Here is a 24,042-nt window from a genome sequence, read left to right on the forward strand (position 1 = left end):
CAAGAGCTCTTAACCCCAGGCCTTCATTTCCACTCAACCCAAGTATAGTTCAGTTAACAGCCCCATTGCTTCAGGCAGGGCCTGAGTTCTGCCCAGTGATTGGTAACATATTTCAGGTAGGTCGGGAGATGAAAAACAATCATCTCAAACTTGAATTCAGATTTTAAAGTAACCCAAAGTCCAAGAGCTAAGTGTCAAAAGAATAAATATCTGAAAAAGTTAACATTTGAATCTGGAATATATTTTTTTAATTTTAAGATTTATCTTATTTATTTGAAAGGCAGAGTGACAGAGAGAGAGAGAAAGGGGGACACAGACACAGAGAGAGATTGTCTATCTACTGGTTCACTCCCCAACTGGCCAGTGGGGCTTAGAAATATAATTATGATCTAATTTAATCCAAATTTGGGTCCTTACATGTAAAAACCTACATCTTTGCTTGGAGTTTCACAAGAGTGATGTGAAGTCCTCATGAATTCACTGTGGCACTCTGACTCACCCTAGGCCTTCAGTAGTCATTTCATTCTCCTTAGCTCTTGAAACTTTTTAGGGATGACAAACACTTATCAAAAAACAAGCAAATGATTCCATTTTCAGTATAAAAACAACAAAACAGAATGTACAGATTTAATGAAAGAAAAACTTAAAAAATGGGAAAATGAAGCCCCCTTGTGGACACAAACATTTTTAGCAGGTGTTTCAGACTGGCTCCCCCAAATCATGTAGACATTTCACCCCCAAAGTCTTACGTTAACAGCTAATGGATTAATGCCAATGGTTAACAGATTAGGGTTGAGGTTTGATCCAAGAATGGACTGGATTAGGTTGATGGGTGTGGAGCCCCATGATCGAATCACAATGGCTTCATAGGCAGAGACCACCTAGCAGCTCCCTGACGCCTTCTTCTTCTTGGTTCTCCATGTGATCATTCCTCCATGCACACTCTGCCATTGCCAACCTCCACCAGATGCTAAACTACTGGGGCTGCCCAATCTTAGACTGTGAACGTCTAAACTGTACGCTGAAATAAATCCTCACGCTCCTGCCTCCTTCTCTCAAGTAGATGGCGAAGGGACTTTCTTCTGGCCCTGATGACAAGTTAAAGAGTGAGTGATCACGCTAGATAACCTGAATTTCTTGAGAAAATGCTGGGTGTAAAGGCAGAGACAGCATCGAATGTGGAGACCTTGTGCAGTGCTCACTGCAAAGCTGCCTTCGCTCCAGACTCTATCACGTTCCATCTCTGTTATTTAAGGCAAGTCACTTAACCTCTTGAGCTTTAAAATCTGTCTCTGAAAGTAGAAATAAGAGCAACATATATTCGTTTTCCCTATTTCATTAGGTTCTTGGTTATTCTGGTTAAATGCATATTCTTTATACATTAGTTTTAAGAAAAAGTTAATGGGGCCAGCATGGTGGCACAGTGAGTTAAGCTGAGGCTTCTGATGCCAACATTCCATAGCTAGACTACCAGTTCAAGAGCCCTGGCTACTCTGCTTCTGATCCAGTTTCCTGTTAATGAGCCTGGAAAGGCAGCAGAAGATGTCCCAGGTACCTGGAATTCCTGGTTGATAGCTTTGGCTTGGTCCAAATCTAGCTGTTACAGCCTTTTGGAGAGTGAACCAGAGGATGGAAGAATTCATTCGTTCATTCTCTCTCTCTCATATCCCTCTGTGTCACTCTGCCCTTCAAATAGATGAATCTTTAAACAAAAGTTAACAGAGCTGATGGGTGACAACTTTAATACTATTAAAGGCTATCAAGCCATGAGAACACCCTGTGATAAAGCCAATATGCACTTTTTTTTTTTTTTTGGACAGGCAGAGTGGACAGTGAGAGAGAGAGACAGAGAGAAAGGTCTTCCTTTGCCGTTGGTTCACCCTCCAATGGCCACCGTAGCCGGCGCACTGCAGTCAGCGCATCGTGCCGATCCGATGGCAGGAGCCAGGTACTTATCCTGGTCTCCCATGGGGTGCAGGGCCCAAGCACTTGGGCCATCCTCCACTGCACTTCCCTGGCCACAGCAGAGAGCTGGCCTGGAAGAGGGGCAACCGGGACAGAATCTGACACCCCAACCGGGACTAGAACCCGGTGTGCCGGCGCCGCAAGGCGGAGGATTAGCCTAGTGAGCCGTGGCGCTGGCCAATACGCACTCTTTCCAGGAAGTTTTCTCATTTGTCACTGTTTTTATACACTCTAGTAGCTAGGAAAGAGATATCACACTCCAATAATAAAAAAATAGGGGTAGGAAGTAATAGCCTATTTATCATAAACAGCCTACACAAGCCTTCAAAATCAGCAAAACCAACTTCTGGTTTTTGGCCCTTTTTAATCAAGTCTAAATGAGGCTGAGACTGATAAAAGATATTATGAGTGTATCATAAAATTTCAGTGCACAAGACTTCATTATTATAAAATCCTTAAAGTAATTCCATTAACATTATACTGCATATAATAAGAAAGCCATCTTGTGATTATATGCCTTCATCTACATCTTCTTTTTCTGGAATATTTAAATTTTTGTAACTTACTATTTTTTTTTTGCCTCCATCATCACGATTTTGGGCCACAAAAGCAGTACATAAAGTGAATCAGCCAGGTTTGCAGGCAATGTGCCTGGCCTTTCCATCCCACTTCCTTTCTTGGCTAAAAAGCACAAGGCCACTGGGCATCATCATGGCAGGCAGGGCTGTGCTTACACACAGGGTTCTGATGATGGGGAGTTGCAAGGGGGCTTCCAAGCCAAGGGCAACAGTGCGACTCCCTGCTGGAAACAGAGAGACCCCTTCCACAAGGCAATGCTACCTGACAAAGGGCATTTGAGGGGGCCAAGGAGGGTTTCCTTTTACAGGCTGTATTATAACCCTGTAGTACTACTGTGGGGGGATGGGCAGGAAGACTAGATAGCAATAGCTGAGCTGAAATATTATCTCACAATTTCTGTGTAGCCCTACATTGTAATTCCACCCTCTCCACCTGTCAAGCCAGTACACCCACTTTCCCATGATGCACCTGTGTCTCATCCAGGACCATACAGGAGGTGGTGCCATGATGGCAATGTAGAAGTTACGTCCCACATGGAGATGCCATGAAACTCCCAGACAGCCTCACACACACCAAACTCCACCCCATTTGCATATTCAGTTAAGGCACCACCCCTCACCTCATAAATGGCCCTGACGCATGTGGAAATGCCCTTTTGCTTTTTGGATTCAGAATCTTGCCTAACGATCCCTTTCTGCCCTGCTCCTACTCTCTCTCCTTGTAGGCAGTTCTCTGGCAGGTATTTTTCCACATGGCGTTGTCCACACTCACACGAATGTATACTCACTCTGCTTTAAATAAATTCTGCTGTCACATGCACACTGTATTTTTGGCTGTGTTTTGAATTCTTATCTCTGTTCAGGGCAAAATCTTGGAATAAAAATTGAGATACTTATGTTCATAACAGTTTCTAAGTGACCTGGTGGATAGAAGATTCAACTTATGAACTCCTGGCACTGACTCAGCCTATAAAAGTACAAGATTTCCTGAAACAGGAAGAGCAATGAAAAAAAAGTGATTAATCCCTGATTAATCCCCTTCAAAGCATCTAGCTTTGTTACAAGAGTGGCCTACGCCGCTTTGATTGATACACAAAGTTAGACATACATTTTACATAGCACCCCAGTATACTGTGTTTAAAAATCCAATATATGTATAACTGAACAAAAGTTACACTAAACAACCCTCACTTCACTAAACACAGTACTTTCTGGTACTTCCTGTTTATCTTTTAAACACTGGGCTAGACCTATAGGTTGCAACTGCAGTTTTTTGTTTTTTCTTTTAAGATTTATTTATTTATTTGAAAGACAGAGTTAGAGAGAGAGGTAGAAATAGAGAAAAAGGTCTTCAATCCACTAGCCCACTCCCCAGATGGCCATAATGGCCGGAGCTGAGCCAATCCAAAGTCAGGAACCAGGAGCTCCCTCTGGGTCCCCCATGTGGGTGCAAGGACCCAAAGACTTGGGCCATCTTCTACTACTATCCCAGGCCATAGCAGAGAGCTGGATGGGAAGAGGACTAGAACTAGTGCCCATATGGAATGCTGGTTCGTCGGGCTGGGGCTTTAACCTGCTGTGCCACAGCACCAGCCGCACAACCTGCAGTTTTAAAACATTGTTCTAGATCATTCTCATTGTGGATAGGCAGGGTGTGGACAATGTGCTCGGACTAGGGCCCAAATCCCACTTTCTTTCACTGACTAATTGACCTTGGTCAAGTGAATTAACCTGTCTGTGCCCCAAGTCTGTTATAATTTTTGTTTAATCATTTATAGGATACTTTTAGAACCAAGCCTGACTCATAGCAGGGGCCCAACAAGTGCTGGCTGTTTCCCCAGCATTATCCCAAGAAAGTCAATGGAACAAAACTGGTCAATGCTCGGGGGCCCTTATGTCCAGAAATCAACTCTCACCAAGGAGCGCAATATCTATCATTCTCTTCCTTTCATCTGACTTTTCATGCCCTCAAACACATCACACTCATTAACTTTGCTCTTGGCTATTCCTTTGTTGGGAATCCTCTTTCAATATTCAAATAAATGAATTATCCAGTCACCTAATCGCCCCTCAACCAAACCTTTATTCAGGAAAGAGTTAACACAGCTGGCTTAAGATTGCCTTTCCTACAAAGGTCTGCTTGCCAGGTTGGCCCTTGGCTGGCATCTGGGAACTTGACTGTTAGAGAAGTTTGTATACCTATCTAAAACTTCCCCTAAATAATAAGGAAGGCTTGCTGTGTCTAAACTGTACAAACAATATGGTTTACACTGGATACCTGCTTTCCTTATGGAAGTCTCAGATTTTTCACCTGTAGGGTGAGGGTGCCTACGTGACCAGCCCCCAGTAAAAATTTGGAGCACTCATTACCTAATGAGCCTCCCTGGCAGACAATACTTCGCCTGCTTTGTCATGACTTGTTGCTGGAGGAGTTACGGGTGTCCTGGGTGACTTCACTGAGGAGGAACTCTTAGAGCCTGACCTAGATTCCTCTGGACCTTATCCCACGTGCCTTTTTCCTTTGATGATTTTGTTTCACTTCTTTCACCGCACTAAATCTTAGCCATGGATATGTTGAGTCCTAGGAGTTCTTGAAATCAGTGAACGTGAGGAAGGTCTTGGCAATCGCTGACATCTAGGCTCCTTATTAATGATCTCTCCTTACAGAAATCTTCCCGACAACTCCCTCTGCAGTATCACCAATCATCTATTCTCTTAAGACCTTTGCAGAAAAATAGAGCAAATCATCACTCTAAATATCACATGATTGTCTTGTGTTCCCTACTAAAGCATAAGGTTCATGAAGACTTTAGCTACTCGATATTTATGGAGCCTAGACACTCTGCCAGGCATGGGAGACAACACAGGGAAAAGAGAGATGACGTCCCTTCCAAATGGAGACTACATTTCTGAGAGGAAACACACAAAAGATTCTTTGATTTGTTTAATATCAGAGAGTGATGGGGACTAAAAAGAAGAAAGCTAGATCTGCAGACAGAGGACAGGACAGTGCTATTTCTGCAGAGTGGCCAGGGAAGGCGTCATCACGTCTAGAAAGAACATCACATCTAGAAAGCTGGGCAGCCATAGTCCAACAGACTTCCCAAAGGAGCTGACACTCATTTTTTTTTAAGATTTACTTATTTATCTGAAAGGCAGAGTTACACAGAAGCAGAGGCAGAGGCAGAGGCAGAGAGAGAGAGAGAGAGAGAGAGAGAGAGAGATCTTCCATCTTCTGTTTCACTCCCCAAATGGCCACAATGGCTGGAGCTGGGCTGATCCAAAGCCAGGAGCCAGGAGCTTCCTCTGGGTCTCCCACATCGGTGCAGGGGCCCAAGCACTTGGGCCATCTTCGACTGCTTTCCCAGGCCATAGCAGGGAGCTGTGTCATAAGAGGAGCAACCAGGTCTCGAACAAGTACTCATATGGAATGCCAGCACTGCAGGTGACGGCTTTATCTGCTACACTACAGTGCCAGCCCCAACACACTCATTCTTAAAGAGAAGTCCTCTAACTAATTCTGTACCTATGACTAGAAATTAATAAAATCCCCTTAGGCATTATTCACAATGGTCAACCACTTAAACCAAGGTAAAAAACAGGTTTGGTAAATGAGCCAACACACCCTGGCAGAAAAAGGTTCTCATTAACTAGTGCATCATGACCATTGCCTGCAATTGAAGAGACAGATCTTGGGATTTCTCCCATTTAAAACAATCGAGTAAGCTCTACCCAAACTATTTTGACGTCTTTATGTAATTAGCTGGCTTGTACCACAGAAGTACCCAGTCACCTTCAGAGTTTAGACAGACTGACTTTAAAGCCAAAATTATTCATGTTTCTCAATCAAAAGAAGACAAATGGTTCATTCTTAAATGGAAAAACTCCACCTAGTCTAGACTGGAGTAAATCTATCCAATACAAAACACATCTCTACAGCTTCTCTGAGCAAGTCCAGCCTAACCAGAGAAGACCAGGCCAGTTCTACGCTCATAAAATCACAGGGCATTAGAATTGGCAGGAACTGAGAGACAACAAAATAAAACAACTCCCCTCCTGATGGTTTTGCTATTAAGGAACATAAAGCCCAGAGTGACTTTGCTGAAGTGTATGTGGGAAGTTTACAAGGCTTATACTCTGGTCTCCTCATTTTAACCCAAAACCTTCAAGGCAGACCACAAGATTTTTTTACAAAATAAATAAATTAATAAACCCAGAAAGAACCAGCATCGGGTGACACACCCATCCAAACTAGGACACTGCCCACTTCCTGGCTAGATCCAGGCTCTCCAGGGAATGAGGTAATGGTCCCTGCTTCCAGCTACTCTTGCTTTTTATCTTGAGGGAAAACACTCAAGGTTGGGAGCAGGCAGTCGGGGCAGACCACTGGAGCAATGCCACAAGTGCCTGAAGGAGACCATAGAACCCTAGACTGGAGAGAGGACAGAGACAAGGCCTAGGGTGTGCTTTTCTCTCTCACATTATGACGTTTCTGAACAGTCTAAGCTGCCGGGTCTATTTCACACAGTCAAATGGCTATTAAGTTGATAGTGCACCTGATCATCGAGGGCAACTCAGAACTGAAAGCCAGGCCTGAAACAGGGCTTCGAGTCCTTTCTCCAAGGAGCCCCAGGATTGGCCACCTTATTCCTTGTTTTCCAACTCCAGTCCTTCTCCCACATCTTTATGCATCAGGACCTCCTTATTCTTCCCCTGGATCCTTCTCGCCCTGCAAAGCAGCAAAGCACCCAAATCCTCTAGAAGCCACCTTATATGGAACAAGAGGCACAACAGCCTTGGAGCGTCCTTCACCTCACTAATAAAGAGAACCTTGACAATGCAGATGCACTGCAAGAGCTCAAGTCAGTCGGGAGGACCTGGAGAAAGCAATAGAATGTGGTGTCCCACTCGGACAGACGTGGGTTCAAGCCCACGCCTTCCCCTGGGATCGCTCGGTGCCTCAGTGTTCCTATTCTATAAACAAGGTTATACATCAGAGCGGTTCCTTTCAGCAGTTGTGAAAATGACACTAGTTACAGAAGAGGTCCAGTACTAGATAAGCACACAATAAAAAATGAGCTTTGGGGGCCAGTGATGTGGCACAGCAGGTTAAGCCACCGCCTGCAGCACCAGCATCCCATATGGTACCAGTTCAAGTCCCAGATACTCCACTTGCTATCCAGCTCCCTGCTAATGTGCCTGGGAAAGCAGCAGAAAAGGAAGTGCTTGGGGCCCTGCCACCCACGTGAGACCTGGATGAAGCTCCTGGCCTCTGACCCTGGCCTGGTATAGTCTCGGCTATACCAGGGGAAGGAACCAGCAGATGAAAGATCTCTCCTCTCTCTCTCTCTCTAACTCTGCCTTTCAAATAAATGAATATTTTTAAATAACTTTTATAACTGTGTTTAATAATAATTGACAGGGGAAAGTCTACACTCTAGTCAATAAATCACTTTGCAGAGTGAGCTCAGTGAGCATTGCTACAACAGGAGACTCTGTGTCGGGGAGAAAGGGAAAACACAGCTGGAAACAGAGGGGGAAGAGACGAGTTTGAGCAGCTGGAACATACCTTCCCAGGTGTGTTCATCAGCTTTTCATAATACAACAAAATATTCTAGACAAGCTACTTATGAAGGAAAAGGAGGTTTGCTTGGCTCATGGTTTTGGAGGCTGAAAGTCCACGCACAGAAAGGATCCCGTGGAAAGCAGGAAAACAAAGGGAGAGAGAGAGCGTGAGAGCAAGCCTGGGTGGGCACAAAAGCTTTGTATAACACTCCCTTCTTAAGAACTACCTTCCAAGGGCACGCTCCCAGGGACCTCAGGATCTCCCACTCGCCCCACCTCCTAAAGGTTCCATCACCTCCCAACAGTGCCAGCCTGGGGACTAAGCCTTCAACACGTGGGCCTCTGGAGGACACTCAACATCCAAACCAATGTACCAAGCTACCCAGGTAATGACTATGAAGCAAACTAAAAAAATAAAGTGACACATTCCAAAAGCATAAACATTATTTATTTTTCATTTAAATTGTAGAGACTTAATAATGCACCAAGCTCTAAGATATTTAAAAACACTAAAAAGCCTATTCCTAGATACAAGTGTTTTGAATAAATTAAAACAAATGCTAAAATTCCTAGCAATTGTTAACAATGTAAAATTTGCTAGATAGATCTGCCCCTGGTGGGCTCCTAGGTATGCATGCACAATCATTTAATTGGTCCTAGGTATTTTATAAATTAACATGAAAGGTTTACTGCTTCATATTTCTTTGCTGTTCTTGCTCTCTTCCTGCTCCTCTCTGTCCCCTACCTGAACACCTCTCACCTAAGACCCATTTTCTGCTTGTGTTAACCATCATCCAGAGATGGTGTTATCTGCTGCGCCACTCCGTAGCTTGGTGGTCTAAATCCTTGCAACTTCAAGAATATCCTTCAAGATCTATTGGGTTGGGGCAGGCATTTGGTGCAGCTATTAAAAGGCTGTTTGGGACACTCATGTCCCATTTCAGAGTACTTGGTTTGAGTCCCAGCTACTCTACTTCTGATCCAGCTTCCTGCTAGTGCACAACTAGCAGAAGTGGGAGGAAGCAGATGACAACTCAAGTACTTGGGTCTTGCCACCCATGTGGGACACCCATGTTGAGTTCCGAGCTTCTGGCTTTGGTCTGAACTAGCCCTGACTGTTGTGGGCATCTGGGGCATGAACCAGCAGATGGAAGATCCCTCTCTCATTTTTTCTCTGCCTTTCAAATGAAGTAAAAATAGGTTAAACATAATAAAATTTTAAAATATCTATTGGGTTATAATAGCACCAGCCTTAATCATAATTTTGTTAGTCAAAATGGTTTATTGTTAGATGCATCCTGGAAAAAAAAAACTTGGGGAAGGAATTTAGGTTATAGGATACTAGGATAGACATCAAGAGGCCCTACAGGTTGGCAGTTGGTGGGGCACCCACTTAGGACCGTGAGCACTCCATTCCCCCAGGCCCTGGGGCTCAAACTACCAAGGTAGAGCACCCATAGCTGCTTCTTTCTCCATGGATGGAGCAGGCTCACAGAGCTGAAAGTGGATCCTCTGTACCCTGTGACTGTGGGAGCCTGTGCACTATGACTGTGGGAATTCTGTGACTGCACAATAGGGTGTGAGGTGTAGCTGAGTCTCTGGGCAATCATTGTGTCTCGCTTCAGTGGCTCACAGCTCTCTGACTGCCTGTTGTAAGTCACTGCAGAGAGTCCCTTGTTCACACTGAGAACCACACAGACCCTTTGTGCGGTTCATGTGCCTGCACAGGTCGGGGCTGCAGCCACTGTGGGCTAACCCTGGGCATTGATCACCTTTAAGGAGAGTAGGTGAGGCTGTGATTATGCCAGCAGATGTGATCACATCCTCCCCATGCTGACAACAGAGAAGATCTACCATGCCCAGCTTGGGTGTCACCCTGGACTCCTGCATCACACTTGAGCACTGACCAGAGCTCCCTGGCCCCACCCAGCACACACCTCTGGATATCCACTGAAAGAGCAAACACTCCACTAAGCCACAGAGGCACAGTTCAAAGATAAAAGCCATCAGAGGAGAAAACCAATAAGTTTTCACAAATACCTAAAAAGAAACATAGAAACATAAGAAACATGAACAAGGAAGATGATATGACTCCCCAGAAGGAACACACTACTTCAATTTTAGAGTGTGAAGAAATGTCTGAAAGTGAATTCAAAAGAATGATCACAGAGTTACTCAGAAACACAGAGAAACATTCATGGGATAAAGAAATCCATACACAATATGGCTAAAAAATTCTACCAAGAGATAGAGATATTGAAGAGAAATCAAACTGAAATATTAGAAAAGAAGAATTCCATATGTCAAATAGAAAATACAATGGAAAGTCCAATAACAGATTTGGTGAGGCAGAAGAAAGACCATCTTAACTAGAAGACAAATCCTTGGAAATATCTCAATTAGACAAAAAAAAGAAGAAAAATTAGAAAACTGAAAATAATGTTTGAGATTTACAGGATACTATCAAACACCAAACATACGTGTCTCAGGAGTTCCTGAAGTTATAGAAACAGGGAATGGATTAGAAAGCCTATTCAGTGAAATAGTAACAGAAAACGTCCCTAATTCGGATAAAGCAAGGGACATCCAAGTACGGAAGCACATTAAACTCCTAATAGACATGATCAGAAAAGATTTTCAACACAACACTTTATAATCAAACTTCTAACAATAAAACATAAAGAAATGCCTGCCCCCATTTTATCATTTAATCCTCACAATTCTGCCTTGAAAGAAAATCTGTGGGCTAAATAAATTGTCCAAAGCGACACAGCTCATAGTGGAGAGCTAGAAGTCTACTCAGCTCTGTCCACTGCAGAACCCAGTCCCTTAACCATATGCTACCAGCCTAGCAGGAGTTGCCCACCTGCATAGACCTTCTTAACCTAACTTGAAAATTCCATACCTCAAGAGGTGCAATGCGAGTGGTACTTGTTCGAGAAATGCAGTATGAAGGTAATTCATCGTGGTTTTCTATTGCCTCCCAACAGTACCCAGCAGAATGTCCTGGTAACAACTATTATTTATTTAAAACCCGTGGGTACTTAACTACTGTATATGCATAGTTCTATGTCTTATTATTTACCAACAGAAAAAAAAATAATTGGAAATAAAATTGGTAGCCTGAGGTTCTAATGATAAATCAAACTCATGAATCACTTACCTGGAGGATTTTATTGGCTGTTATTACTGGAGCTTCATCATTTATAGATTCAACAGTCACATAAAGAGTTTGGGGCAGACTCTGTTTTCCAAGCTCTGAGCTATTTACAAAGATGGTGAAATTGTCAAGAAGCTCCTCGCTGTCATCATGAACATAGTAAATCAGTTCATTTTCAACCTATAACCAACAACAGCAAAAATCACCAACTAGCCGAAATGTGATTTAACATATGCAAATTCTGGTGGATAGTATTGTTTTTCTTAAATGATGCTAAGCCATAGAAATAATAAGGAAGAATACAGCAAATGAGTGATGTGGTTTAAGACAGAGAATACAGGGCTGGAAATCAGAAGACCTGAGTTCAAATGCTATTTCTAAAACCAAAATGTCTTTGAAGTAAGATAATCCGGGCTTTTTTCCAAAGAAACAACACTCAATAACACTCAGACTCTACTTGTTTGTTAAGAATGGCTAATTCTTCAAGGCTGGTATTGTGGCATAGCAAGTAAAGCTGCTACCTATGATGCCAGCAGCCCATGTGGGTACTGGTTCACGTCCCAGCTATCCCACTTCCACTTCCAATCCAGCTCCCTGCTAATGTGACTAGGAAAGCAGCAGAAGATGGCTCAAGTGCTTGGACCCCTGCACTCACATGGGCGAACCGGATGAAGCTCCTGGCTCCTGGATTTGGCCTGGCCTAGCCTCAGCCATTGTGGCCATTTGGGGAGTGAACCAGTAGATGAAAGACATCTCTCTCTCCCCCCCCCCTTCTCCTCCCTATTTGTAACTTTGTTATTCAAATAAATAAAAATAAATCTTTAAAAAAATGGCTAATTTTTTAAGTGACTGGTTGCTTTGTTGAGCAAATCCAAACTGTCAGACTCTAAAATTTCTACCCACTGCCTGGATTTCCTTGTAGGACAATTCAAACTATTTAGACTGAAACTTCTACCTACCATTTGGATTTCTCTTCTTTGGAGATGTATGGACCACAGCAACTGTTAAATTCCCACTGATTTCTCTTCTCTAAGTATGCATCAGTCTCTTAACTGTTCTTTGTATATAAGGTTATACCTGCTACCTCCTAATCCAGCTTCTTCTCCTTCAGAATACAATGGCTTTTTGTGTAATTCTTAAGGGATGCTACCCATAACTAGCTAACACATATCTCCTGTGGAAAGACAATCACAAAATACATTGTAATCAAATTATTCTATCAAAGCAGATCTTCACTGTAAGAACCCACAGGCAAATATTTACTTTTTATCCTGGCTAGATTTAATCTGTTCCATTTTTTAACTCTAAAATAATCATCCAATGACTTAGCTATTCCCCTTGGACCTGTAATAACCACAAATTTGATAAGAATGCCTTTCATGTCTTTCAGACTATAATAGGAACACTAATGAAAGTGGGACCCAAATCAGAGACCAAGGGAATTTTAAAGCCAGCAGAGAACTTGGCTTTAGTGAGTCTGTGACCCAAACATACAATGGCAGAGAACTTCCAAACCCCGAAAGGAGTCACTGGACTTCTGAAAGAGTCCCTAGAGTTGTGTTTGTTTTCATAAAATACAGCCAAAATTTCTAACAGCTGAGCTTCGCCCATTCCTGTGGCGCACTTCCTTTGAGCAAAGCCTTTTGATCTCAGAGGTGTTTCAGACAAGAGTTGCAAAGTTCAGGGAGGGTCTCAGGGGAGCGCGGCGACCACTCGGCACAGGTGCTGTGACAGTTCCTTTGGAGTTCTGGAGGCAGAAGATTCCCAGGGCAGAGGCCTGACCACGTGTTCCTGGAACATGCTGTTTCAGCTGTTTGGAAACAGAGAAGACGGTGCTGCTCAGGGAGCAGGGGAGCTGTAAGCTAACGTTGAAAGCGAGCAGGCCATTCAACAGTGGCTGCCTCCAGACCATTTCCCAGGACACATCCGTGTTTCCTCTCTGCAGTGGTACTTTCCCAAATCACTGACTTCATGGTATTCATCTGAAAGCAAGAGGACGTATGGGGAGGATCTGCCCAGGCCTTGGCTTTCAAAACTATAAAAACATCTGCCTACCTGACATTAAGGGATCCAACAAACTTTGAGAAAATCTTGACAGATTACAAAGTATTTGGTCACTGTTACCAGTGCTGTTCAGGGGCATTTGGCGTTGCTCCTCTCTGATCACTTCCTCTGATCCCCCATTGCTCCCCGTCTTACTCCTTTCTTGGGGGTCAAAGGTGAAGTCTCAGGCCCTGCCCTAACATGATCTAACCTCATCTGCTGCTCTCCCCACCACGCATGAGGATCCCACCACACTGAACAACGTACTGCCGCTCAGACAGGCCAGGCGTGCTCCCCACGTGGAGCTGCTACCCTGTTCTTTGCCCTGCCTGAAGGCTGTTCCCCACATCCACTCCACCCATCACTCAGCCATCACCCCGCCAGGTGTCTGATCAAATGCTGCCTTCTCAGTGGGGGCCTTGCCTGACCACACTATTAGAAATTTCACATTAACGTGCATGCATGCACACACACACACACACACACACACTAAAGCCCCAGCACTTCCTGCGTCCCTTTTCCACTTTATATCTCTCCACAGCATTACCCTTCCTTAAGCACGCCATTCGTTTCACACATTTGGATTATTTATTGCCTCTCTCCCATCACGACGAATCTCCATAATGGAAGGATGATTTCCTACTTAGTTCACTACCTTATTTCCACTACCTAGAACTGGCGCCGGCACACCGAGTTCTAGTCCCGGTCAGGGTGCCGGATTCTGTCCCAGTTGCTCCTCTTCCAGGCCCGGGGGTGCAGTGGAGGATGGCCCAAGTCCTTAGGCCCTGCACCCGCATGGGAGACCAGGAAAAGCACCTGGTTCCTTGCTTCGGATCAGTGCAGCGCGCCGGCCGCGGCAGCCATTGGAGGGTGAACCAATGGAAAAAGAAGACCTCTGTCTGTCTCTCTCTCTCTGTCCACTCTGCCTGTCAAAAAAAAAAAAGTAACAACTACTGCTAAATAGATGAAGGCCAAATGAGCCCAGGGATTCCTCTTCCCCAAGCCATTCAAGGCTACAGCCTCCAGAATTTAAGGGTCTCGGTCACTGTATGTGAAATGACAATGTCTCAAAACCTGGAGGCCTTGGGAGTTACAAAGAGGCATTGTCATGTGGAAAGTGACCCTGACTCTTCTCTGTGAAGGAGGTTACATCTATCACATGGGTGCTACAGGAAATACATGTATCTCAGCACACAGATTAAACACACAGCTAGTATAAAACACAAACAATAACCCAATTCACTGAGATTTGACTAAGACAAGACCACAGTGTAATACTCAGAAGACAAGACCACAGTTTAGTACCAACCTCTCACCTAGCATACATGAGTGAAAATGTACTCGACACAGCAGGTGGTTATCTTGGATGGGTTGGCCCGGCCTTTGAGGAAGAATACATGACTGAGAGATGCCCACATGGAATCACTAAAGAATCATACTTGCTGAGTCCCCAGCTGAGAAGTGCTGAAGTCTGAAGGTCTTTTCCAACCCTTGGCATTCTGTTACTCCCCATGATTCTCTAATGCCACCTGCTCAAGTCCAGCCACCGTGACAGGTAACTCAGGCAACATCTTCTGTGGATACAGGTGAGAATTCCCCCAAAGTATAGCCCCACGCCTTCCTCACTCCTCAGCCTCAAGCACGTCTTCCCATCCCGGAGAATGCCCGTAGGCCCTTGGCCATACTGCTCCCTATGTTTGCCATTGCTTTTTTCTGTTTCCTCCTCCTGGTATTTCCCTGCTCTCTTTCTCTCTCAAAGTCTAGCTTAAACACTCTTCACCCTAGGAAGGCTGCCTTATGCTCTTTAATCACAATCATATATATCAGAGCACCATTGTCAAAACACCGTGTGAGAAGCGAGAGGAGTACACTTTACATTTACAGCTGATGATCCTGCTTCTTCCACGGCATTTCTTGAGAGCAAGGAATATATTTTTTAAAGATTTGTTTATTTATTTGAAAGGCAGAGTTATGGCCTGGGATAAAGAGGAGACAGAGATATTCATCCCTGGTCCATTCTTCAAATGGCCACAAAGGCCAAGGCTGGGCTGGGCCAAAGCCCAGAGCCAGGAGTTTCATCCAGGTCTCCCACATGAGTGCAGGGGCCCAAGGACTTGGACCATCTTCTGCTGCTTTCCCAGGTGTATTAGCAGGGAGCTGGATAAGTGGAACAGCCAAGACTTGAACTAGCACCCATAGGAGATGCTGATGTCATGGCTGACAGCTTTACCCCCTACGCCGCAACTCCAGCCCCTAGGGTGAGGAATGTTTGACTTGCCAGGGTAATTCCACCCAATAACTCCAAACAACTACTTTTAATAGATTGATCCAATCAGTGCATGCACTGAATTTTTTTTTTTTGACAGGAAGAGTGGACAGTGAGAGAGAGACAGAGAGAAAGGTCTTCCTTTTCCGTTGGTTCACCCTCCAATGGCCGCCACGGCCGGTGCATTGCGCTGATCTGAAGCCAGGAGCCAGGTGCTTTTCCTGGTCTCCCATGCTGGTGCAGGGCCCAAGGACTTGGGCCATCCTCCACTGCACTCCCTGGCCACAGCAGAGAGCTGGCCTGGAAGAGGGGCAACCGGGACAGAATCCAATGCCCCGACCGGGACTAGAAACCCATATGCCGGCGCCACAAGGCAGAGGATTAGCCTATTGAGCCACGGCGCCAGTGCACTGAAATTCTTAGAAACAAAATTAAACAGGCTACATGTGTGTCCTCAGCTGACCAGAAAAATATATTCAAATATAGGAAGTGGAGGTTAACAGTTTCCAACCTGAAGAATATGTATTCTAGGGGCTTAGGAAGGGAGTGATGAGAATCTGCAAGCTACTTTCCAAAACTGGAAAAAATATGAAAATTATTCTTGTATTCAAAAGACAGCAGTGTCTGACAATGATACCATTCTGACCCAAGGCAAAGAAAGCTGACGGTATCTGAGGGTTAGCACTGGTTATACTGATGGGATGCCAGACTGGCAGACAATCCACCTCCCTGATTGTAGGGACTGGGCCATTTCTGGCTATTAATACCCACTATGCTTAGCACAGGGGATGACAGAGAGTCTGCCAGCATCTATAAGTTGCATGACAGAAAAAAAAAGAAAGAAAAAAACCCTCCATCAATGATGAGAGCATGAAGTGGGTTTGGTATCTGGGTGCTATCCTGAGATCCCTGAGAGGGACAGTGACAATGTGTTACTCATCTAGAATTAAGAAGTCAGGGTGGTGGAGGAAACCCACGGCCTGTAAGCAGAAAGATTACAAATGTTTAATCTGAAGAAGACAAAAGTCCAAGGGAATTTGACAGCCTTTCCCTTCAAATATTTAAAGAGTTTTCATAAAAGAAGGTATGATTTGTTCTGTGGGTAACCACAACTAGAAGTCTCCAAGTAGCATATTTCAGCTCAGTCTAAAAAAACCTCTAACAATCACAGTGTATTTAAACTAGAAGGGCCCATCTCTAAAAGGAGTTAAGTCTCCATCACTGAGGACATCTAAGCAATGGTTGGCTGAGTTCTCTGTAGAGGTTCCAGCACCTGATGAGTGGTTGGACTAGAAACCTTCCAAGATCCCCCACTTCGCAAAAGTCATAAGCCTAAGTGATAGGTAGCCAATTTTTCTTTCTCTTACCTAACACACCCCAACATATCAACTGAAAGTTATTACCTGTTTCCTCGTAAATTTCATTAGCTTTATTCTTGGTAAATTGGAACTTTCAATATAACCATGCTTTGGTGGTTCAAGTAGGACAAATTCACAGTCAAATCCCTCAAAATATTGGCTCGGAATTTTGAGATGGTCTTGCAGGAGTGCTTTAGAGCCACCTTCTTGAACGGTGAAGTTCTGCACCTCCAGGGGAATCCACTTAGGGACAATGTCCACCAGGATCTCCACTGCACTCACAACTTGGGAACCAGTCATCACATCCAGGGAGAAACGGTCTTGTTGTTGGCCAGGCACTGTCTGTACATAGAGGATATGGCCAGCATTGACATCCTGCTGTGTGAAAACCAAGGGGGACCGCTCTTCTGTGTTCAAGCTGTCTTCTTGTGCTATGGACTTTTGGAGGAATCCATGCATGGGTGGAGTTCTGACGATGAACATTGCCTCTGAAGGAAAATTATCTTCATTCCCAGCCTTGAGTCCACACACACAACAACAGACGCAAAAAGAGGAACACATTCATAAATGTGGGAGTCAATACTGTTGATGAACCTAAATCCTTTCTATTAACGTCCACAAAAGACTTAAGGTACAACCCGGGGTTGATATGCAGTTTGAGCCAGGATCTCTTTTGGTGCCCATCCCAATATTTTAAACATGAGCCCAAGTCACAGAAGAGGAACAGTCAACAACAACTGAGTAGCTTCTAATGTATTAACAAAGCATTGTTCACAGCGGCAAAATACCCAGGACTCAGGAAATTGGGAGTGACAGAAATTAAATGGTAAAAGGAAAAGGAATAAAAGATGGTAGAAGCAGCAGCAGTTGAGTCATTAAAATGGCAAGTTCTTAAAGGGGAGCTTTTTCCTCCCCAATTTAACTAGCTCAGCATTTTCCATACTTCTTTACTTTATGGATTCAGCAAAATCCACCTCAAAACCGACTGCTTCTGCTTTATAGTCACTGAATTGTGCATGCCCCCTTGTGGTGAAACTTAAATATAAACTCTAAGTTCTTGAAAAAATATTGAGAAAAGCTGGTGGGCTCCACATTTCCTTAATCAAACCACATTATTTACTAAACCCACTCTAATTTGAATTCTTTTCCACTGGCAGCTATTTCTTGCATTTAGTAAACAAGTAAATTTGTTTGAGGTCCTGAGGGTAGATTCTGAATAGACTGCATTTGTAGCCAATTCTCAAAAATTAGAGCTTACACATCCCATATCCTATAGAGAATCATTCTAAAAAGAACACCCTCTTCTCGTTCTGACTAACAGGACTTTGCTGGAAGCCTCCAAGTAGGAGCCCTAGGAGACCAGGCAGCTCTGGTCTCGTGTCTGGCATTCCACTGTTCTAGGCCAGTTTTATCATCAATTTCAACTAAACAAAGCCACAGTCGGAACTTAGGAAGTAAGCTGTGTTATATTATACCATCTGCACTTTAGAAATCTTTTCTGTTTGTTAAATCATTCTAAATTTTTGTACCCAGCCTCATCACATCATGAATGTAACTCAATCACATATTGGCAGAGCTGCTATGAATAAATTAAAAAAAAAAAAAGATCTCTTAATGTACCATAATAAGAGTGGGCTCCAAAAAATTCATGAAAAGCAGAATTAAAAGATAATGTACATTTTTCATGAAGATTTTTTAAGCCTCCTTGTATTTACTTCCCTTTCTTATTCCCAGTTCATACTAAACACTTGCAAATGCAGGTTTAAAATAAAGCTGAGCATTCCTTATATTCCATTTCCAATTGTAAGAAAATTGGTAGTATCATCACTTCTCAGCCTTTTGGCTAAGATCAAGTATAGAAAATTGGTATCAAAATCATTATCTTCTCAATAGCATTTATATTTTTCTTTAAAAAAAATCACTCCTGATATCAAGAGAGCTTTCAGAAGCAAACACATAACTTGTGAGTTCTGGGAGAGAAAGCACTTGATGTGTAGGACAAATACCTACCTGGAACCTTCCTCTACTCAGTTTTACTGGTTTCCCTTCTTCAACTACAAGGGTCTTTCTCTGCAGAATGTGGGTGTGATGTTGGTAGCCGTCCAAGCATACTTGAACATAAACTTCCACTTCTAAGTAGACATCTTTGACTTTCACTGTCAGGTTGAACACATCGAAGTCACCACTGCCATCATGCCTATAAATCACATATCCTTGCTTCAAGTCATGCTGGGAAAATGAGTGGGACACAGTCTTGTTGACTAGGACTCTGCCATGCTTTGGGGGCTGCACGATGTGAAATTTAATCTCGTGGTCCGTTCTGACATCCTGGTTTGTGGTGACACTCAGGTTGGCTGTTGTGACACTGCCCTCTTGTCCTCTCTGCACAAGTAGCCCTGTGTTGTTGGCCACCTGCACATAAGGGTCTGATGCACTGACCTCGAGAAGGGACGACGTATAATGGACACCATCTGTCACAAATAGCACGAAGCGAGCCGAGTCTGCACCCCAGTGTTTGAAGAGCACATGCCCTTCCCACAGGTCCTCTTGCCTGAACTTGTAGAGTTTCTGAGTAGGGTCACTGGCTTGTACCAAATCCCCATTTGGGATGCCTCGCCGAGTGTACAGCAACTGCCCGTCATCAAAATCTAAGTCAGGGTCATGGTAACAGAGATCCTCCTGGGTCAACAAGCGCTGGCCATTCCGCACAACATGAAAAACCTTATCCACCACACGCACCGGTTTCTCATCATTCTTTAACTCAACAGAGATGGTGACTTGGATTTCTGTGGACAAAGGCTCTAGGTCAAGATCCCTGACCACTTCCTCTTGGTCTGGGCCTTTGGTGGAAGCCACAATGAAGAATTCATCATACCGGGTCTCAGAGTCATCATGAACATACATCAGCCGTTCACCCACAATGTCTTGATCAGTGAAAGCAGTGACATTGTCACTGTTTTCTAGAGAATCTGTAAAGCTAATTAGTTTCAATTTCCCATGTTGAGGACTCTTGGTGATTTTATATTGGAAGATTTGATTGTCTATGGTTTGAACAAATAATTCTGATTTTGTAATTACTTTCCCTTCTCCTTCTTTTACAAGTAATTCTTTGTTGGTTAAAATAATGTACACCTTATCTGCTTTAAAGTTTATTCTGAAGGTGTAATCTTTTGATTCTATGTGTTTTGCAATAATTAAAAACCTAAAATTGTCTTGTGAATCTTCCTTTGGCCTCTCCTGAGGTTCATAACTTATCTTAGCATCTGTAATATCTCTTTGGCTGAAGACTGAGTTTGTTTTTAGAACTTTATTGCCAAGTAGCAATTTCCCTTTCGTAGGTGGGGTTAGTAACTTAAAATGTAGTCCCTCCTCAGCTACTTCCACGCCCTCTGTTGTAGCCCGCAAATGATCCGAACTCAATACTTGCTTGTTTTTTTGAGTGATCTCTAGAGGAACATTTTTCAGCAGCATAAACTTCAGCCACTGAATGGTCACAGGAAACATCAGCTCTTCATTGACTTTCCCTTCCACATTCACTTTAAATTTAAAGTAATCCGTAACATTTTCAAGCTGCAATGCTTTGACTGTACTCCAATAGCGGACCCGACTCCGATCAATGGCATGCTGAGAAAAGGTACTAACCTGTTTCCATTCCCCATTTGATCCCTGCCGCTGAACCTGGCCAAACTGAGGTGGGCGAGTGATCTCGTAGCGGGTCTGCATCTCAGGCAGTTGACCGTTAACCACCACTGACAAGTTACTCCGTGTAATCAGGACAGTGCCACCCTGTTGTACAACCACACCAGTTCTATTGGCCACTTCAAAGTCCCAAGGAACAGCCATCACCCGCAACACCACTGTATTGCTCACCAGCTCTCCATCACTTGCTCTCAGAACAATCCGAGAGTTTCGATGGCCCCTGTGCACGTAGAAAACATTGCCATCTCTTAAATCTTTCTGGGTAAAACCACTAATGGCTTTCCCACGATCACGGGCATTTTCTAAAAATCCAGCATCTGAATTGAAGTTACCAAGAACTGAAAAACTGAGACTCAAAGAGTCAGTGTCAGGGTCTGACACATGTATTACATCAGGGGTCACTCGTTTCCTAGAATTTTCAAACAGGAGAAGCAAGTTTCCTTCTGGGAGCTTAAGGTACGGGGGGTCATTTACTGGTAGGACAGTAATGTGAAACACATGTGCAGCATGATCTTGCAGATACAATGGCATTTCCTTCTTGCTTTTGGAAGAGATGGAAAATGTGAAATGATCTGTAGATTCTTCTGAGCCATCATGGACATACCAAACTTTTCCTTGCCACAAATCTAACATAGTAAAAGCCTTCTCCACATTCTGCTCAGGTGAAACATCTAATTGAAAGAACCCATGAGTGGGCATTTCCTCTATCTTGACGAGTATTTGAGAATGATGGAGACCCAAATCTTCAAACTCCACGTTCAACCTGATATGCTTTTGTTCCAGTAAGGCTCGTCCACCTTCTTGGACCTCTAAGTTACTCAAAACCAAGAAATGGCTTATTTCATCTTGAAGGGAAGGTTTGATAGTTTCAGGGATGCCAGTGGAACAGGAAACTTCTGACTGCAGCAGGTTTTCCACTGTTGTTAGGGAAGGGTTTATGCTACTTTTACACCCAGCTGAAATATCTTTGGAAACAAGGGCGTCCCTTAAGGCTCTCTTTTCTGAGTTGACTTCCAAGCCTCTTAAGCACCCTTTAAAAGAGATTCCCCGAGCAGATTTCCTGGGTACGGAGGCAAGTTCTAACCTCTTTGCTTCTTCCCGCATTCGGTTATCAAGACCTCCCAGGAAGAGGGGGCCCTCAGATACAAATGGTTTGCTTTGCAAAGGCAGCAAAGTCCTTTCTCCTTGCTTATCTACAATGAGGTCTAGATATCTTCCCATAAATTTGAGCTGAATAACATGCCACTTGTTGTCATTAACTACACAAGAAGAAGAAAGCTGTGCTTTACTCGTACCCCTTCCAACATGAGCCTTCAGTAGGCCTTCATGTATTTCCAAAGCAACAAAATCTCCCTCTCTGCCTGACTGAAATAAAAGCAAGGCTTGCTGAGTTCCACTTTGCAAAGCAAATTCCAATAATCCTTTCCTTTGCACCTTCCATTCTGTAAAAGTGACATAGGATCTGGAGCTAAAGAAATTGATGGCTTCGTCCTGTCCTGCAAAAAACTCATCACTGCATCCTAGTGACACCTCATAGACCTTCTTGAAACCAGGGTAAGATCTAAGGGACTTAAGGATCTCCCTCTTGTTAAATATTACATCCTCCATACAGCCACGGAAGTTGGGGAACTCTCCATCAATGTAAGGAACATTGAGTCCCCCATGGCCTCCTATGTAGATTCCGTGTTGAAAGCTCAGCCTAGGCATCCCACCAGCTATTTGCTCAGTTGTCTTGTAATGTTTGTCAATGATCAAGGAAATATTATCCTTAACACAGTACAGTTCCACAAAATGCCAAACCAAGTCATCCATGTGAAGTCTTTGTTCAGAAAGGAGCACTTGTTCACCTGCACCCAAATTTACTTTCACCTGAAAGAGAAAGAATCATAATTAGTTAACCTAATCTCATAGTGTTTTGGGGGGGGATATTTTTACATGAAAACCCTTCCCACATATTCAGATGGAATATTTTTATATTTATTTTTAATTGTAGATTAACATATAATACTTGAACATTTTTAAGGGTCCAATATAACATTTTAACACACATACATAGTTTAAGCCAACCATATCATGCAACTGGTCTTATATTGAAGTCGGAAAATCTTAGATTCAGAATATTTAAGACAAGCTGGTAACACTGGAAAAGATCCCAACCTATACAGATGGCATATCATTTTACTGTAATGAAACAACTGTCACTAACTATATAGCTATTTTGTTCCCTTTCATTCTTACTGTTTTTCTCTCCAGTAATCAAATGCTTATATGTTTCAAAGATGTTTAAAAATCATACCCGTAACGTTCCTGATAGAAGTTCTAGTATACAATAGTCACTTTTCCCAGCTGCAAGAAAAAGCAATCCCTGTGGTTTGCTGGTTTGAAATTTGAACTGAAGAGATAGCTCAGAGGAACTTTCTAGGATGTTGAGCTCTACATAGCTTTCGCCATAAAATGAAGCTGGGGGGGAAATAAGAAATGAGTATAAGTTAGTAAATCTTACTACACAGTGACTATTCTACTTTATATTATCTTCCCCCAAAGAGACTGACTCTGATGAAGAAAGCTGCCTTGCTAAGCTCACACCTGCTTCCAAGGATGGACCACAGATCCAGCACAAGTGTATAAGGCTCAGTATACTCTCACCCAATTAAGGAACAGCTCTTCCTCATCCAGAATTCTCAAGAGGTTTCACTAAGACTGAATTGCAGCTCAACTTCTCCATCCACCCAAGACCGCTACCAAGACCACAGGATCCATGGTTCCTAGTACATAATATACCACCAAAGTCCCAGGTCCATTAGAGTGCTGGAATGGCCTGATGAAGATATATGAAATCACCAAGCCAGAGGCAATACCTTATCCCTACAGGGTTCTATCCTCCAGGACACAAGGTATCTTTAAATCAAAGATCTTTTCACAATGCTATGTCTCTAGGAGGTATATGAGAACCAAGGGGCTAGGTCAAGATGACCTCATTTTCCACTCTCAGTGACCCACTTAAGGAACTGTACTCCGGTTCCCAAAAATCTAGGTTATGGTGTCAAAATTCTCAGTTTAATTCTTTCACTAGCAATAGCAAGATTCTTCCTATTTGAAAGGTACTTCCTCACCATTTGTTCTTATATCAAGCAATGTGCAGGCAAAGACTGTCCCTAATTTGTCAGTGTAACTGAACCATCAGGAGCAGTTGAAATATTCTTGGACAATGAGGATACAAAGAATGTGTTCGGTGTCCAAGTTCACCCTCTTGAATGCCTGGGGTAACTTACTAGGCAGCAAATAAATAAGTGCAGACACCCTGGCCTCAGATGAGCACGTTGACAAAGGGTCAAACCACTCATGAATAAAAGTTAAAGTGATAACATCAGGATACCATTGAGAGCAGCAGAGATGCCAATTTAAGGT

General features: G+C 43.4%; 1 protein-coding gene across 7 annotated transcripts in view; it reads right to left on the reverse strand.

Moving 5' to 3' along the window:
- Positions 1-24,042, reverse strand: part of LOC100345682 (chondroitin sulfate proteoglycan 4) — an 80,754-nt gene that overhangs the window by 48,713 nt on the left and 7,999 nt on the right. For 4 of the 7 annotated variants that reach the window (XR_016220183.1, XM_089312782.1, XM_008262205.5 and 1 more), the window contains exons 2-5: positions 22,931-23,094; positions 18,946-22,503; positions 16,981-17,451; positions 11,272-11,448 (exon numbers count right to left, since the gene is read on the reverse strand). Coding sequence is in view for 6 of the 7 variants with exons in the window: in XM_089312782.1 (XP_089168908.1) it covers positions 11,272-11,448; positions 16,981-17,451; positions 18,946-22,503; positions 22,931-23,094 (4,370 nt within the window). In the remaining variant the exon portion in view is untranslated. Of the gene's footprint in view, positions 1-483; positions 1,293-11,271; positions 11,449-16,980; positions 17,452-18,945; positions 22,504-22,930; positions 23,095-24,042 lie in introns of those variants that run through there. The other 3 variants (XM_089312783.1, XM_089312781.1, XM_089312785.1) reach the window with 2 other exon arrangements.

Source organism: Oryctolagus cuniculus, chromosome 14 (assembly GCF_051225735.1).
Source record: "Oryctolagus cuniculus isolate XC-2025 breed Fujian yellow rabbit chromosome 14, ASM5122573v1, whole genome shotgun sequence".
Taxonomy (NCBI): domain Eukaryota; kingdom Metazoa; phylum Chordata; class Mammalia; order Lagomorpha; family Leporidae; genus Oryctolagus; species Oryctolagus cuniculus.